The following is an 18,941-nucleotide window of genomic DNA, read 5'->3' on the forward strand; positions in this document are numbered from 1 at the left end:
TCTCAGCGAGGTGTACAGTGGCGCATGACCGCAGTCATATCTTGCGCATTTAATAAAGGCACCGCTTTTACGTTAGCTTCATCCAGTTATCGAATTTAATTTCATTCTTCTGGCGAGTGGCTCGATCGCAATAGCACTTAAGTTTGTCCTGGCGACACCAGCGATTAGCACGAAGTTCATGTCCTGGTACCGTTGTCGCCGACTAATGCCCTCAGCCAATTCGGCTTCGGTCAGGCCACCAGTGGGAACATGTTAACGAGCAGCCAGCCGCTCTCGGGCGCCTTCCTCAGTAGCGGGCCTGCCATCTGAGCGGTGTGTACCCGGACGGCAAGGCGAACCCCGTCGCTAATGCGGCACACGCTCATCGCGTGGTAGCTCTGCTCGTAGCCGCTGATAGACAAGATCGTGCAATTTGTTTCTAGGCCTCGCGGCCCGTCCTCGGCGGGTTCTGGGCGCGTTCCGGCAACACCGCGTCGAACGTGACATGGCTGAGGGTGCTACCCTTCGGCAGCATATCACTTATGGCGGTCGCCACGCGGTGATCGAAAGTCCACCCGCCAAAAAAGACGGAGCACAGGCTGGGGCTTTTGCCGATAGCTCTTCGCTGCGTCCCGGCTTGAGAAGTCGGCGTGGCGAAGGCCAGCGCTGCGTCCCGGGGGTAGCGCCATTCGGTGAACACGGTGGACAGCAGGACGGCCACGTTACGGTAGATCATTCGACCCATCCGAACCACGAGACCTGATATGTCGGCGTTTCCGTCGTAGAATCCGTGATCGGGTTCCTGGTACCCAGACCGGGGAAGGAAAAGGGGTGGTTCAAATGTGGCGTGCGAGATCTTGGTGCCGCACTGCAGACAATCGATCAGGTCGTCGGTCGTGGCATCGCCGCCGCTGAACTCTGCACTGCGTCTCAGGTTTCTCTCGCCCACTTCCGCCCAGAAATTAGGCAGTCCCGTCAGCATCACCGTGCCGAGGCTCGGCAGCTCCAGCGTCCAGTACACCGACTGGGAATCTGCAAGCCCCAAGCCGCCACCACCGCTAAGACATGTCTGGCTGAGTTTTAGCTTCTTGAGCGTCGCATTTTCCTCGATCGCGTTCTCTGGCAAGCTGTCAACATGCACCAAACAACCGCTGATGTAAATTTGGGCGAGCGTCGCATTGTGCCAAATATCAGGCGAGACAGACAACTGGTTGCCTGGGGACGCGGCGGCGCATATGACCATCAGTGTCTCCCCTTTCGCGCAGAGTCTCAGTTCGCTGGATAGGTTCGGGACGTCTGCGTCGTTCTCCTCGAAGTTCCGCATCTCGAACTTTCCGAGCGGCTCGCACCGATCTACGATAGCCCGAGAACCCGTGAGTGCCGCGAACACGTGGGGCGTACTGCGTTTACTCGGTGCACCGCGGCTCACGACGAGCTTCTCGATGACCAGGCTACGGGACACCAGTTCGGACAGCACATAGCAGCAGTTGACCACTTTGATAACCTTGCCAACGTGGATCTCGCGCTGGCTACGATGCGTGGCACAGCAGCGTATCAGCGCCTCACCATCGGACACGTCGCTCCTGTTCTCAAGGAAGACGAGCACGCGCATGACCTCGAACCTGTTGGGCAGTTCACTCGCCTCGTGAAAGCCGACGCTCGAAAAGCGGATGCTCCCAGTCTCCAGCATGTTGAGCGCGGTCACCGAGCGGCGGAGCGAGTCAGTCAGATTCCTAGGCGGGTAGTCATACAGCAGGTGGTAGCAGAGCTTGGAGTGCCTCAGTTTTCGGCTCAGTTGGAAGCTGTTCCGGAACAGAAACTGATTTGCTGACATGTGCCACTCGCAGAGCTCCACGAAGTTGATAGAGTGGTAGTCCATCAGCAGCCTGCGGACCAGCACGAACGAGTGCCTTTGCTGCAAGTTGTATGCTGCAGGAACAACACCCCTGCACAAGCAAGCCGCGGCCAGCCTTCTTTTCCGCAGCTCGATGTTGACGACCCCCAGGGATTTGCTGCACGGGGACCGCTGCGAAAGGAAGACGCCGCTGTCGGCCGCGATGGCTGTGCACGACTTGCCGAGGTCCACCCGGGGATGGCGGCGGATCATTCGCAGGCAGCGAAGGTTGGAAACGAGCTCGTTCGCCGGCGAGCAGAGGCCGGGACAGCTTCCGACCAGGCAGTCGGGGTACTCTCGTAGGCGGCCTCTCCATGGTGTCATCTCGCAAACCTGGGGACAAACATTCGTCGGGCTCGTACGCATGTCTGGTTTTCGCCTTGCACAGCGATGACATGTCGTTTTTCTGGTACGTGCTGCAATCCCGAATAGGAAGCTGGACGTGCACGGGCAATGACTAAGGAGCTCTCTTTGAAAGATCTACCCAGAAGTTAATTGCTTGTTTGTTAGCAATGAGGTCTGGCGTTGACTAGTGCATGCGAAAGTAGCAGACGAATACACAGGCTTTGCGCTATTTGGCATTTGTCTTGTTCAAGAATAATGTATCGGCCTGCATGTTTAGAAAAAAAAATGAAATTAAGGATTCTACGTGCCGAAACCAGTTTCTGAGGCACGCGGTGGTTGAGGACTCCGACAAATTTCCACCACCTGGGTTTCCTTTTCACCTAAAGCTAAGAACACGGGTGTTTTCGCCCCCATCGGAATGCGACCGCGTGCGCAGCAGTCCATCCCCATAACCACTGAGCAAGCACGGCGGGTATTATTCGAGCAAGAACTCAGGTGTATTCATCTGCTTTCCGAGAAAGTGGTCGTGCGTACAGTTTGCCGAAAAATGTGTTGCCTGTCCTGCAAATGGCGGCAGAACGGCCTTATTATCACAACCTACAGCATATCTACTTGCTATATGTTTCACGGTAGCGAGACATTTGGACCGAAGCTGCCGCTGCCGTTCGGCCAATCAGGGGAGAGAACCATGCTGATGTAAATGAACTTTTGTAGCGTGTCACTCGACGTCTGAGTATTACCTGCTCTGTCTCACAGGCACTATCGAGCACTAGAGGACGCCTTGTAGCGACCCCTCCGCTGTCAGGTAACTGCGAAACGTAATTTTGGGGCGTCGGACGCTTTCATTTCAACCGTAACTGCGTTAAATACGTAAGTGACATTATTATGTAAATAGTGGTATTGGCCTGTTTTGTCCGTGCCTTGCCGTGGCGCCAATCAAATCCGCGCGCCAGCCGCGGCTATTTTGAAGCACAATCATCTTAACTTCAAATGTGATGTGGTATGAAAGCAACTACGCCGCATTATTGCGTTTTTTTATTAGCTTTGCCTGTATTTAATGCACAGTGAGTTATTTCACGCTGTGCGATGTGCATTTGGGTCCGCGGTTGACACCTTGCTTAAAGACGGACTACAGAATGATTTAACATAGTGACTTCCTCTCGGTTACATGGAACATGTGTTCCGATTAATTATTTTCGTATGAGGATGCCACTTTGAAGTCGAGCCTGCAGTTCGAATTTCGTAGCAATCTTTTCGTCGTCTAAGAAACGAATAATGCAGCCACCACCAAAATGTGGCTATCCAGGACGAAAGTCGAACCCTCGACCTCGGGCTCAGCAGCAGAGCGACATACACCCTCGGCTACACACCGTGGCCTCGGAAGAAAGCTTTTCTTTACCGAAGTGAGCAACAGAAGTGAGAGTGAGGGATGTGGCTTACGTTATCGCTGGAGCGTCGCCGTTGCCTCAGGTCCATCGGCATCATCGCCATTATGGGCCGCGGAGCTGGACCGCCTCTGGGTTTGGACGCGATGCTGGGCGCAAATCCTGGAACCGGGCAGGGCCGGTGGCTGGATCGTACCTCGTGCGATTCGCGTGAGCGTCAGCGCGAGTTCATGGTCACGCTTTGCTCGTGGCTCGCCGTCTCGGGGCTGCATCACGTGACGCGAGGTTGACCCGTTCTTAAGCTGCCGCGCTGTTCTGCGAAACAAATTTACTCGACGAAACGCGACGAAGAATCGAATTGATACGCTATTCAAGTCAGGTGCTCGGAAACAAGCGAAATGAAAATTAAACTTAGGAGAATGGGAACTATTGGTCATGTTCAACGACAGCATAATCAACAGGGACGGAGAAACTCTCAAGATGAGAAACGCAGGAAAAAAAATGTGTTTGTATCCGTCAGAGTTTTTTTTTTGTTTTTGTTAATTAGTCTCCTTATGAGTCCTAATTATTTAGCAGGAGACAACGCGACACGCCAAGTTAAGTACGGCTGAATGGTAAATGAGATTAGTTGAGGAATGAATAACACATATTTAGAAATCAGTGTATCTACTCTGTCTGAATAACCTTAAATCTTAGTGTAACATCATGAGTAGTGATCGATGTATGGAAATGTGTAGCCATTAGCTAGTCGCAGATGCATATAGAAGTGATTTATTATATATATATATATATATATATATATATATATATATGTGTGTGTGTGTGTGTGTATATATATATATATGTCACGTACCCAGGATTTTTTTTCGGGGGGGCGGGGTCCAACCGATGTAAGTTTTCTATGCAAATGAGGGGGATTACATTTACTAGTACAAAAGTGAATAACGTCCACTATACGCAATAAAAACGCCTAAACCCAGAAACAAGAAATGAAATAAGGTGTAGTTTACACGTATGCCTGTGCAATACACCTCTCCTTACTTGGCAAAGAACCACGTCAAATGGACGCGTGCAGAAAAGAAGCGCTGGAAGAACACTGCCAAGAACAGGTAAAGAAGCAAAAGTGTAAAATAAAGATTAGTTTAGTAGAATAGAACTTAAAAAAACAGCTGTTGGCAACAAAGGCACACGGACCGCGCGGAGTTAGGTTACTCCGCCAGCCAATCACAGAAGCGAACAAAATCGTCGTCATGCGGCCTTTTCAGAATGGCGTCGTACTTGATACCTTGGGAGCCTCTGCTGTTCTTGAAGAGTCTTCTCATCGGCAGAGGCAATGAGATGTGCAATAGACATGGACAAAATGTATGGAGTCTTCAAAAGTCTGCGGTGCAGTTCATTTCACTGCTGCACCCGTTTTACTCATAAAACTTCACTGCCAACTGAAGTGAAACTTCACAACAAATAGATGCAGCGAAGTAAGTGTGTTATTTCAGTTGAATAAAGAATTAGGCATTCGCCATTTGACAATAGGCGAGGGAAAAGGTATAAAATGACACCGCTAATAATTTTATTCTTGTAGTTATCGCCTCATTTGGGTGACAGAAATAGTTTGAAGTACGAATTACTTGAAGCCTCGCGGAGGAACAGTGGCTGGCGGTTATGAGGGCGTTGGCGGGACTTCATTGCAGACTTAAGTTGTATCCGACTATAGTAGCGTTTTTTAATTAGCTCTGGAAAATTATACAGAAATATATATTTGCGGAACAATCACAGTTCTTTTGGATCCCTCGCTCACTTCTCCAACAAGTGCCACAACCGACTCGTATTGTTATTTGGGGAGTTAAGTAACCAGTCGCGTACAACCGCGTATGGCGCAGGAAGATGGGATTCTATACGTACTGCACCCACCGTGGAAGGTTCGAAAAACACCTACATAAGCACAGCAGGGAAGTGGCTACGTTAGGCGGCTCTAATGATAACTGTAGAAGCGTCATACAGAACACACGGAATTGTCCTTCATTCCTGGCGGCGTTTTCTCTGTTTCCATGTTAAATAAAGAAATATTGTTCAACAAATATATTCATAAACAATGGCTAAATTTATTTATTTTCGCTTTTCCTTCCTGTTTGGCTGTTGTCTCGGCCCACTAGCTTAGTAGATCGCTTAATTTCTCCACTCCTTGAGACTCTTGTTTCCAGTTGCCAATTTTACACGAAAAGTGCTGTATATATTAGGGGAAAACCAGACGAGTTAAGGGGCGACAGTCATATTACCTATGCGTTTAAGGGTTACTGCAGGGTTTTATGATGGACGCTGTGTCGCAATATTATGTTTTCCACCATATCTAACCCATATCACGGGTATATGGTTCCGAGGATCTGTCAGCGCCGCGGCGAGCCGTCACTCGAGGAAATAATGAAAGAAAAAGAAAAGTTAAGCGCGATTAGGATTTTCTCTGGCCGCAACTCGTTCCACGTGCATACAGACCAGCTTACCACGAACTGAATCCCTTTCCTGGTTCCTGGATCAGTCGAGACGAAGAAGGCTCAACTAACGAAGCAACAAGGATGCACGTGACCGTTGAATAGACGGTGACAACTGAATGCATCTTGAGTTAACTGCGCGGGCACCGAATTGATGAGGAAACTGGCCTTCGCATCTCAGGAGACGCCGGCAACTACCGCCATCCAAAAGGAGTGGAAAAGGCAACAAAATGTTGACCACAAGATAGCTGTCAAGTCTCAACATTGATTTGGCGGCGCTTTAGGAATACGTGTGAATATATAAAGCTGGGGGGGGCGCCCGGGTCCCCCTTGGGTACGTGCCTGATATATATATATATATATATATATATATATATATATATATATATATATATATGACCGAGAAGAAATAGAAACTAAGGGCCCCATTGTTGTATATCACCTCAAAAGAAGCCAACACACAGACACTAAGGACAATATAGGGGAAATTATCGTACTTGCTAATTGACTCAAAGAAATTCTAAGCAAATAGAAATGAAAGTGGACGAAAAAAACAACTGGCCGCGGGTGGGATACGAACCCACGTCTCGGCATTACGCGTGCGATGCTCATACCATCTGAGCTACCACGGCGCCGTTTTCCCATCCTTTTTCTGAGGTATTTATGTCTTTTTCTACTACAACTAACCTTGGGAGTGTTAGCCGGCGCCACCCCACACAAACCGGCGGCGGATGTTCACCATCCTTTCTGCCGCAGGCGTCACGAGTACGTGATCTTTTTGGGTGAAGGAAATCGGTCAATAAACCCGCACATGCTTCCTGAAGACGCCAATGTTGCCGGCTTCGAGACCCTCGTTATGTAATAGATGAGAGGAAAGAGAACCGAGGGGCTTGACTTTTATTAATCATATTATAAGAAGCCAAAAAACAAAGACACCAAGGACAACGTAGGGGAAATTACTCGTACGGTCAGCCTTAAAGGAACAAAATACTCAATCCAGTGGCTACAGTACCTTTTATTGAATAAAAATGGCCCAAAGGTGAGAAAATATTTTGAAATGGATGACGTCACACGAAGTGGCGGCATTTTTCGCGCTTTAGGCAGGAAATAAAAAAAAACGAAAAATCTATCTTGCCCTTTTCTTATTCGCCAATCGGCAACCCTTATCCGACAAATAAACAAAATCCAGTCTTCATGGATTATGCTTCCCAACCCTAAATAGGGTTATAGTTGAGTATCTTGATGGTTCACGGTCAATAGCACACCGCTGCTGGGAAGGTTGTCAAGGAGATATCGATAAATAATGCGCTGACTGCTAACAGATTCATCGGAAATACTTTTAGGACTGTTTTATTTGTGAAAATTAAACCTGGTTGCTGCAGAAGCGGCGGATTCTGAATTTCATAATAAGTACAGTTGGAGAAATGACGAATATATTTTGTTTGCAATTACCTGTCATAGAATGACATGTTACTAATTTAAAAGAAATTGAAGCCAACGCGCAGTACAACGCACGATTGCCCTCGAGAGGATGCGGACCTGAAAACAAGAAATCGAATACAGCTTACCCCATGGCGTTCCACCTGGCCACCTATTATGACCTCGGCGTTGTCTTGAGTAAAAAAGGCTAAAGTTCATCCATGAGGTTTCTGCCGGCCCGATGAAGAGAGCTTATGCACGGCGACCGCCATTATCCTAAAAAAAAGGCAATGCTGGCCTTCTAAGCCGACTCGTTGGCAGTGTTTTACAGCATGCAGTCAGCGGATGCCTCAACAGCTCGTCCAAGAACATCGTCACAATGGGGAAGTCACACGCCGGAATTCACCCAGACAGCAAGAGGGAAACTTCAATTATTTAAATAAACAAATGCCGCGCTTTTACATGGCAAATCTGCGATCGTAATTTGTAGCATGACGTAGAGGGGGACTCCGGATTAATTTCGACCACCGGGCCTTCTTCTCCGTGCACATAAATGTAAGCACACGAGCGTTTCCGCACTTTAGGCTCCGTTGAAACGTGGCTGGCGCCAACGAGATCTAATCAGTGACGTCGGGCCCCGCTACCCAATGCCACAGCCACAAAACTGCTGCGGCGGGTGAGAGGGAACCTTTCTAGGGAATAAATTATATTTCCAAGGGCAGCAAACTACACTTGGCATTCTACTGACACACTTGTGGCATGCCTCGACAACCGCTGCTTTGACCTGGCAAGGGGTGAAGTATTTCTCATAAACGTCTACCTTCACTCTGGCTTGCTACCCCGTCCCAACACGCCATAATGGTGAACCTTGCGAAGAAAAAAAAATTGGCGGCGCATTTATTCTATCGAGATGATTGGCGGCAGCAATGGGATTACCGCTCTGTCTCGTCGCCTGTGTGTAAATACTGCTTATTCGTGATGGATAGTTGTGATAGTGGAATTGACAAGCCAGAGGCAGGTTTGTGTGATATATTAAGTTGAATAATGTTTCAAGTTCAAATACAGTTAAGCTAGTTACCTTTTTGTTAAAAAAATAAATGTAAAACTGCATTGCACCTCCACTGAATTGGAGTGGCCGCGTGCGAGATCGAACATGTGACATCGAGCTAAGCAGAATTTATTTTCATGTCGATCAGTATGTGCCTAAATACATATTAAAAGAAACAATAGCGCACTAAGCAATTTCAATTGATGCAGAGAATATGCATGTTGCATACATTTGTGCTCTTTAGGACGAAATTTCCATTCGTTCGACAGCACTAATAGAGAGCAGCGCAACATCTTTGTTGTTGCTGGCGACGAGCAGAGGGTGGCAGACAGAAAAGTACGATGGATAAATGACAGTTCTAAAGTTTCTGATTGCTCGGACAAAGATGTGGTCGAGCACATCTCCAGTACTTGTGATGGGCACCATGTCAAGGGAGGCATGCTCGGCGCCACACGCCTCCCTCATGTGCTCCGAAAAGCGCGCGTTTTGTGGCTTCGGCAGCAGAGCGCAACTGAAACTTCTTTGTTCCGGTTTTCGTTTCGGTTCACATATAACAGTTCACTTCCAGTTAAACTTCGAAGCGAAAAAATGACGGTTCAAACCAGTTCGAACCGATTCAAGTTCACTTGCACAACCGAAAAATAATTGCAGGAAATAGCGCAAGCTTATTTTGTAGAAAAACTCGACGCTGCTGCTAAGCTGCACTGAAACACTGCGGCTGTTGTTTGTCATTAAGACCGTACGTCGTTACACGATAATCAAGCATATCAAACAACAGTGCTGGAATCAACGGGCTGATCGTTTCAACGTTTTCAGGAATGTCTGAAAATTGTCCATGCCACAGGGTGTATTTCTTGGATTTGAGCTGGATTATTCGTAGAGGCAGGCATTCCTAGCGCGAAAAATGGAATCACATCTTTAAATAATAAACAGAAATTCCCTAATTAATTTCATTTTATCTTCATAATTACCCGCCGTGGTTGCTCAGTGGCTATGGTGTTGGGCTGCTGAGCACGAGGTCGCGGGATCGAATCCCGGCCACGGCGGCCGCATTTCGATGGGGGCGAAATGCGAAAACACCCGTGTGCTTAGATTTAGGTGCACGTTAAAGAACCCCAGGTGGTCAAAATTTCCGGAGTCCTCCACTACGGCGTGCCTCATAATCAGAAAGTGGTTTTGGCACGTAAAACCCCAAATATTATTATTATTATTATTATCTTCATAATTAACTTATTCATAACAATATTGTGAATTTGCAAGACTTGACAGGAGCTACGGCAGAATTGTCCCATACGTTGCCTTCGAGCGGCATCATATACGTAGGATATCCTGTGGGAATGCCAAGCGTTCAAAAGCTTCTCTGCCCATTTATCCATGGAGCAGAAGTCATGGCCCGTAAAAGTTGCTGCACGTTGAAAAGCAAGCCAGTGTACTCGATCATTCTCCGTTTCTATACACAGCGACTGTAAGAGTATTTAGAGTATATTAGCATAACGCTTAAGCTCTGAGATAATGCGTATATCTTTTTTACTTTTGTTCTTTGTTCTCCTGTTGCTGCTCTGTTAGTTTCTAGTTAGGAAGTATAATAAATCTCACTTTAGGAAGCACTGCAAGCTGAATGACCATCTGAATGACCATCTTAAAAAGTGCATTGCCTTCAGGATTTCCTGACGTGAGAGTTATGGGACGTCCTAAGTAAAGACTATGCAGCAGATGTATGTATAAGCTAGTAAGTCGCATGTTCTAGCTGTCAGGCAAACAGTAATTAAATTGACGGGTGGGGAGATTTGGAGCGAGTTGGTGCATCTTCACGTGCGTAGTGGACGATCGACAAAGGCGAAGAGAGAGAGCGAAGCCCAGGCAAGGCTCACAGCGCTTCGTGCCTCCTCTCTTTTCCTTTTATTGGAATTGTTCTCTGTTAGCTAGGTATATGTCAAGATGTGCCAACTCATACCTCTTGTAAAAACAAGGTATGCGTAAATGCCGGGACTGCAAAAACGATGTCACCCTTGAAAAGAAAATATTAAGAAAAACTAGAAATATCGCATACGTGACAATATATTTTTACAAAACATAAAAAATGTAACACTTCGGTGTAATTACGACGAAGCGGCGTACGAGTTCCAGCAGGATTCAGCGGAAAAAACCAACGCAGATATGTTCGCGTCGGCGGCGAGCTGCATCATCCACAGAATTCTCGAGATGCGCCACTGCGGCAAATTTCCACGCGCAGCATTCGGGCTTCCGGATCGACGTTCGCAGAGCCGATTTTATGGAAGCCTATAACGTTCAAAACAACCGCCAGGACGTCCTTGTACTGCTTGAAAAGTGCGACGCCATCTTTGAAGGTTACTCCGCCACAGTCAGCACAGCAGAGGAGGGCTCGTCCTCGCGGCAAGCTCCGGTGGGGCTGGCCAGGGAAGAGGGCAGCGGCGCATCAAAGGCCATGACGGCGGGTCCCTCAGCTCCACGCGCTGAGCCAGCCATGCAGAAGCTGTGGGTGCACTCAAAGCGAGGCACGCCGCGCTTGTGCCAAGCACCACCGCTGGAACTGTGACCAGGACTGACCAGTGCTCCAGCGATGGTCAGGCGGTGGGCGGAGGCTTTGACAACACGGGGCTGGTGTAGAGATCGCCTGGGATGACACGCCGTGCCAGCTGCGAGCTTGTTCCGCCTCCTGTGGGTCATCGCGTTTGTTGCTGCAGATGCAGCGAGAAGCCACGCCGAGATTGCACCAGCAGATCCGCGACCACAATGTCTTGGGCCGACTCGTTGCCGGTGCTTTACGCTGGAATATAAAAATTTCGCAATAAATCGCACATTTTGCATTACTGTTGGTAAAGATTCGTTTATAGTTTTGTGTTCTCTACTATAACATTTTTCGTTCGCACAATGAATTCCAATACTAAACAGTTAAATAACGCGATGGTAACATAAAATCCAATAATTTCGACTTTCAATTATTCTTTTTGATGAAATAGTCTCAAATGGTCCACCGACCGAAAAAGCCGGCGCCTGTAGTACAGAAACGCCACCTATATTCCCATTAGCTGTGACGTCACGTCACGCACGCGCGTCGACGGAGGAGAGCGGGCGAAAGGGTTGACCTGCTGCTGCGTTTCCGCGTCAAGAGTTGCGTGAGGGGAGAGGGCATAGGCACGACACCACGTCGCCCTCGCTTTCGGGAGCCAGCATTGTCGGCGTGTTCGTGGTCCGCGCAAGCTCTTGCCTTCGTTCTCACTTCGCCTCGATAATCGCTAGGATGAAATAATATATGAAATACACGATACATTCGCAATGAAAAACGGTAAGGGCAGTGACTTTCGAACCTACGAACCCAGGCTCAGAAGCGGCATGTCTTACCCAGTGGACTAAACGAGCGCCCTGTCTAAAGCAGGCCTCTGCACTGGTGCCACCGAGATGAGCGCGAACTCTCGCCGGTGCACTCCAGGAAGCCTATACTTCTCAGCTGTCTCGCTCAGATACACTATCGTTTCGGTTACAGAACTTGTACAAATATTCACCTGTCCGCTGTTCTGTTGACAAAGGCGCGTGGCCAAGCCTGCCTAAGGAACGCCGAAAGGGGGCAGCCGCGAGAAGGAAGGATCCCAGGACGCCAGCCGCGTTTCGTGCACCGACCAGAAAGCTGAGCCCGCGAGTAGCCGTGTGCGGACACGGTTGCTGGTGTCCGAGTGCCGCCGCAGGTGTCGTCTCGCTGAGCTGCGTGTCGAAATCCGTGGCCAGTCATCGTTGTATCCTGGTTCAAGGTGCTGGAATCGGACTGAAGCCGTTGTGTCACGATAAAACACGAGGTCTCGCTGGAGTACAGATCGGCGTTGACAGTGAATCGGCTGCAGAGAAGGCTTTCCCACTTGCCGGGCCCTAAGGTCTCGTCGGGTAATTTAGATGAGGCAGTGCGGAACGAAGAAGCCCAGCTGCTGGTTCCACAGAATGGAGCCGGATGCGCAGTGCACGAGAGAGCTGGCTGCTTCGTTCTTCATTTTCTTCTGTCCACGCGCGTCGAACACATTCCAGGAAATATCTTGAGCAGTTGCCTCTTCTCCAGGGGATCGTTCTTATTACGGTCATTATTATAAATATTACTATTACTATAATTATCGATGTGAAAACACAAATACATTGCACGCAGAAGGAAATATTTATGGAGCAGGCTGGCAACAGCCATCTAGAGGTGAAAACGCCTGCCTACTCTTTAGGAAGGAGGGAACAGAAAAAGAAGTTTAAGACGGGAAGAAGTTGAGCAATTTATAGCTGTTTTAGAGAGATTATCTTACCTTTTCATACGTCATTTTTTATTCATTTCTTCCTGATAAGTTTCACTAATTTATGCACTAACTGCAATTTCCGTATACCATACGAATATTCGCCAAACCCCCGCAGTAGGTATGCGCCATCATAGAATGAAGATGAAGTTAAACGAAAAAAACAGAAAAAGACAGAAAGATGAGAAGCCACCTGAACTAACCTTTTCAGGCTCGATTTTTAAGCCATACGCAACCGCCCAGGGTAAATTTTTTTTATTGAAGATTCCAATTCTGCTGCGGGACCTATTTCGCCAAATACTTGCCGTACTTTTTCTAGGGTGACCGTAAAGTGAGCAAAAAAATATTTTGCGTTGGTATATGTGTACTCTTCATTCATGAATAACAACAATAAAAAAAGGACATAAACTTACAAGAAAAAAAATTTTGATGCATTGTTATAGTTGAAGGCTTAGAATATGCACACACGAGAATATTTCGCAAGTCTGAAATGTTCCTGCTCTTACACTAATATTTACGTCCATAGCGTAATGGAACTGGGTAGGTGAGCGCTCCCAACTGCGTGGTTGTGTCTTATCTCATAACCATGCGAATACACGCAACGCACCTCGAGTGGACAGCCGCGCGGCAATTTTGCGTGCATTTGCGGCCTTCTTTCACGCTCGGAAAAACACATTTATGTAGCACGTTTTGAGCAACATAAAGCTGTATAGGGAGTTTTTCATGTCGCACTATGATTTTCTCATTGGCACTTTTGATCTAACGGTAATATTTGAGAAGTTGATTAATTAATGAAAACTAACTACGTAATCAGACGGAGCGAAAACCTTATTCTAAATGTCCGGCGATTTGGGCGGCGTGGGGCCATAAGCACATCAGCCTGGGTGACGGGCTCGTGTCCTTGGACACGGGCGGCTTCCTCGGCGTGCCGGCCGGCTCACCGTTGATGAGCGAAGTCGTGGCTGAGCAGGGCCGCCTCCCAACGCGCCCCTGGGTTCGAGACTGTTATGTCTACCCAGTTCGTCGGGGAGTCCTGGTGCTCGCTACCGGTGCATTCCCACACCATGTGCTGCAGCGTCGCTCTGGCTCCCCACGCTTTACAATCGTCGGATGAATACATGTCGGGGTTGACGGATTGAAAAAAATAATTTCAGAAACTCCAAGCGACGGCAAACAACATTACCTTGGTTCTCTCAAGCTACGCGGCATTCGCATACTTTAAAACTCTCGCTAAAGCAAGCTGGGACGCCATGTATATGGTGATAAATATGCCGATAGTAAATAAGTTGATTGAAAATAAAAGATGCAGATCACGATGAATTTCGTTGTTTTCACGACTTGTTTGTTGTTTTAATAAATTGCATACTTAATGCCTTTTTCATTTTTGACGTTCTTTTGGTTGTTTTTTATTTATTATTTCTTCACAAAATGGCTATTGCTTTAGGATCGCTTTGATATACGGACAGTGAGCCACTGTGGCGACACTGGAGAGGTTCTTGGCCAACGTGAGGTCTACATACGACCGATGGCGCGTCGTGGGCACACTAATGTTTGTGTAACACTGAACGTCGAACCCTTCCAAGAGAAATGCCACCAACCACTTTCCGTCTGGCCGAGACACGCCTATGTTGAAATGACCCTCAATAATGATAGAAGTGGGGTCGGCAGGGGTCATCCAGCCAAAGGTGCGTATATATAGACGCTTGGCGTTAGCGGCACGATTATTCGTCCGTATTATTCACCGGCCGCCATCGCGCACACTTTCCGCGCGTTTGTTCACCACGGTGTTCTCAGTAGGCGCGCTGTTCTTACGCAGTCCTCGGCCTACCCAAATCACGGGCGGAATGGAACTGAGAGAAGATTATCCATACTAAACAGTGCCTATTCCGGTCTTATTTATTGATGCCATATTGTTTTTATCACAATACGTATTGAAACTTCTCGCGATTAAATCTTTCCGTACCACACCCTTTGGGCATCGTTAGCCCGCTAGCGATGGTTTGAAACGCCAGCTTCGAGACTTTCCGAAACAGAGAGTTTCGAGACAATCTGCACCATAGGACGTGAAGGAGGATAACTACGCTTTTGTTTTCTAAGCAGTTCGCTTTTTCCCCCAGGCGGAGTTTTTTAAACGCGCTCCGAAGTTTTCAAGATGGTCAAAGTAGCAAGCAAAAATGCGCACCCGCTCTCGATTGTTTGAAACGCCGCTTTCGAGAACTTCTGCGCCACTCACGGACACTCTGAGCCAAAGGACGTGAACAACTATATTTTTGTTTTTTAAGCAGTTCGCTTGTTCCGCACGAGGTGTTCATTTTTTTAGCGCACTCCGAGATTTCACGACCGCCAAAGTAGAAAGCAAAAATGGCCGCCTCGGGGGGGGGGGGGGGGCACGCTTCGATAGATCGCAGATATCGCGGGATTCCGCTGCGTTTGCGGCTGATTTTATGGGTGGATCGGGCAGCGCCGAGTCTGAGGATGCTGTCTTTTTGTCGGACTTGTCATCTATTGGCGCTGAGAGAGGGTGTCCTGCGGCCCGTGAGTTCCGTGGCGCAGGTCATGCGCCGACTCAAGAGATGGCGCCACGCTGCGTGACCAAGCTGGCAGCGTCCTGCGTGCCGCGGATGGCTGTTTGGCTAAGACGACACTCGCAATGAGATTCAGTTCAAAACAGGCTCGTATGCTGTGGTGTGGTGCGGTGTTTCGCTGCGACTATGCCCTGCACCCATTTCAAGATTGGGGCTACTATCCTCTCCAACCAATCTGCTTTGCCGGTTGACTTTTCATGCTTGCATCAACTCTCGATTTCGGGAGAGCCAGCAATTATTTATTTCTTCAACTTTAATTCCTAAGGCCTTAAAGCACATTCCCAGCAGACTTCTTCCCGCCTTGATTGCTCACTTGTAGTAATGGCAATTTCACACCCTTTTCTTTAGAGCGCACTTTTACTATTGCCTTTCCCAGCATTTCAAGCGGCTCTTTATTCCGAGTCACGTGGTGCGTTTATATACTCGGAAGTGAAATTTTGCCGGGGCTACCTTCAGTCGCTCGAAACGTTTCTTGACTGACAAGCCAGTGTGACGCCCTTGAGTCTACTTTCATCTGCACTTCTTTTTGAATCAGTATAATGGCGATAAACTTTGCGAGCTCGTGATCTTCGTAAACAGAGTAAAGCTGTTCTACTTCGTGAAGAGGTCTGCTTGCCTGGTTTTCCTTTCTTGCCTGGTATTTTTCCTTGCTTCTGTGGAGCAGTCTGCTTTAGACTTGACTACGATTACTTTCCGAAGAGACAAGTTCTGGCCATATGGCCTGTTTTCTTGCAGTAATGACATGCCGCCTAACCAAATTTGCAAGTTTTACAACTGTGCTTGCCGTTGCAGCGGTAGCAGGCGGCTTCTGTGGTCAAAGCCGGTTGCCTTGACTTGAGCGAGTTTCGTGGAGCGCCGCGTCGTCCGTGCAGATCGCCTTAATGTGGCTCTGTGTCCTGGTTCCTCGTTGCTGTCGCTGAGTTGGTACCGCTGTCGGAGCCAAGCCGTACGCCACAGCGAATCTTACGTTCCCTTCTGCCAGTAGGCGTTGTTGCGCCGCCTCGTTGCTGAAGCCGAAGACGAAACGGTTTCTCATCACCTCGTCCAATGGAAGCGTGCTGTCTCCAAAACCACAGTTTTCAGCCAGTTTTCTCAGCGGTGTCACGTAGTCTCCGACGCTATCACCATGAGCTTGGTTACGCTTCTATAAAATAAAAATCATCTGCCCAGTAGCGACGGCTTCGGATGCACGCGTTCGCGGACCGCTTTCTCGATGTTATTGTAGGTTGCAGCTGTCAGCCATGCGGGTTTGACCAGTGCCACAGTAAGACTGTACGTTTCAACTCCGCAGGAGCTGAGCAAAACCACCCGCTTTTCTACGTGCTTTAAAGCTTGTTGGTTTCGCAAAAAATTCCCCAGTCTCTCTGCGTACCCGTCCCATGTCGCGCCTGTACCCGAGACGTGCGCATAGAAGCCGCTGACTGGCATCGTCCCAGGTGCATTGGTCAGGTTTGCGCCGGTCTGCTGCCCACCTTGTCACCAAATGTGATGGGCGTGACTCTGAGCCAGACGATCAGCTACTCATTAAAATCCTGTGTTTTTACGATTCACCTATGAATAATGTTCAAGCAGCGTTACCTATAGTGATATTATGTAACTGCCGGTGGGAGTGGGTAGGATCGTTTCTTTATATTCATTGCGTGTTTATTTTTAGTCCTTAACGTGTTCAATTGCCCTCCACGTGAAATTACGGGGCGGCGCTCCGTATTTCAAACACAGAGCTCACGTCCGCCTTTTTTTATATATATACGTAGAACGTCGCCGTTTGTCATGTAACAGAACGGTGTACGTAATTTTTACGCAAGGTACGTAGTCGCCAACTGTAATGGACCTGGCTCGCTGCCAGACGATCAGCAACTGATTCAAAACCTTTATTCCGCTTGCGATTATATATACGCGCGCCCAAACAGGCAACGCTTTAGGCCATGCAAGAACAAAAGGACGGAAAATAGGACGACTTCAATGTGGTCCTCGGTTACGGAAAGCGCCTCTTCTTTGAATGCACACCCTTCGGTCGTTTCGGGCTACGTTAACCGTAAAGGCAAGCAGGGCCTTCGTTTCAACAAATAAAGATGACGAAAACTGGCAGGGCAGAAAAGCCCAACCATTAATAATTGTGGCTGTTAACGCATGAAAAAATTCAATCATTGCTGACGAAAAACTAAGTGCAAAGTATTTCACTTACCGAAAAAAAAAAATTATTCGAACGATTGACATACACAAATGCATCGAGAACAACAAAAGCGACTCCATTGCTGCAGAAAGACTGGCGAAAACGCACAATACAGCTGATGTCACCGCGGAATGATGCAAAACACACCGCAAATTGGACCACCACAACTAAATGGCGCCAGTTAATATCCAAAGAATTTACGGAACAGCTGAGAACCGCACACACCTAGCATAACGTACTCAGCGGAACACACGACCGACCCACTGCGTGTGCCAGCGACCGCTTCTTCTTTTTCACCTTATTGCCTCCCAGTGTTTCCAGCGCTGAACAATATGCCTGACAGGTTTACAACCTATCTACATAACTGCCACAGGGTGTCGATCATTGAGATCACTCTGACACCGGCGTTTCCCTCCAGTCCGTTGCCAATAAAGTTTCATTCATTCATTCCTGCTGTCAGTCCCTGCTGCACGAAGATGGAAGACTGGTTGCGAGGCGTCGTGTGTGAGTCCTCGCTTAAAGACGATAACACACACTTGGTTGTTGACGTTCAAATTTGAAATCATTCAACACATTAGCCGGCTTATTTTGTGGCTTCTTACGAGGTCGTTTTGTGTGCGTCTTGTTTCATTCGTAAACCCCGACTGTCAGCGTACCTTTAACATGCTGTTTCGCATTTTATGCACTTTTAGACAACGACACTTAAAAAACTTTGCGAGTTCGTCATTCCGAATGCGTTTAACAAAACAGACTCTGGTAACACCAGCAGTGAGTTGAGACGACACACAGAATATATACACTACATAACTACATAACAAACATAGAATGTACACTGGTATATTTGAGGCACTTAGCCTATGTTTAGAAGAAATTCCATTTTCAGTCTTATCGAAAACTAAGAGCCTATAGTCATTTGTAGTCGTTTCAAGATGTTTTTAAAATGTTCTGTGTTTCGTGGGACGTATGCCTCGAACTGTCTTCTTATTCCTCTTGAATCAAAGTAGACGCTACGTATGCGAGCACTCCAACGCACAGCTGTCCCACATAACTTCAGCCAAGAATTTAAAATCGAATTGAAGCGAACGCATACTATTCGCAATAGCCTATAGTAACTGAGACAATTTATTGTTTTCCCCTTACCTCAGTAATTAACTGAGCTTTTTAACCCGACTTCTTAATAGTTGGCCTGGGACCGCAAGTATGATACGCAGTTTGTAGAGCACCTTCAGAAGCCACCGATCGACTTGTTTCCTTTACGATACATCTCACGCAGTCCTTTTTTCCGGGTTGCAAAGAAAGCCCGCGAAATATGAAAAAAGCCACGTGACGGAACAGTTGCGCAGTGGT

The 18,941-nt window shown here is 47.9% G+C and overlaps 1 protein-coding gene across 1 annotated transcript; it reads right to left on the minus strand.

Moving 5' to 3' along the window:
* Positions 1-10,609: 10,609 nt before the first annotated feature.
* Positions 10,610-12,464, minus strand: LOC142569548 (uncharacterized). The gene is made up of 2 exons (XM_075678617.1): positions 12,078-12,464; positions 10,610-11,341 (listed from the first exon to the last, which is right to left on the minus strand). Exons 1-2 carry the CDS (start codon positions 12,299-12,301, stop codon positions 10,903-10,905), a joined length of 663 nt encoding a protein of 220 aa, XP_075534732.1. The 5' UTR covers positions 12,302-12,464; the 3' UTR covers positions 10,610-10,902.
* Positions 12,465-18,941: the final 6,477 nt, after the last annotated feature.

The sequence above is a fragment of the Dermacentor variabilis genome, chromosome 1 (genome assembly GCF_050947875.1).
Source record: "Dermacentor variabilis isolate Ectoservices chromosome 1, ASM5094787v1, whole genome shotgun sequence".
Taxonomy (NCBI): domain Eukaryota; kingdom Metazoa; phylum Arthropoda; class Arachnida; order Ixodida; family Ixodidae; genus Dermacentor; species Dermacentor variabilis.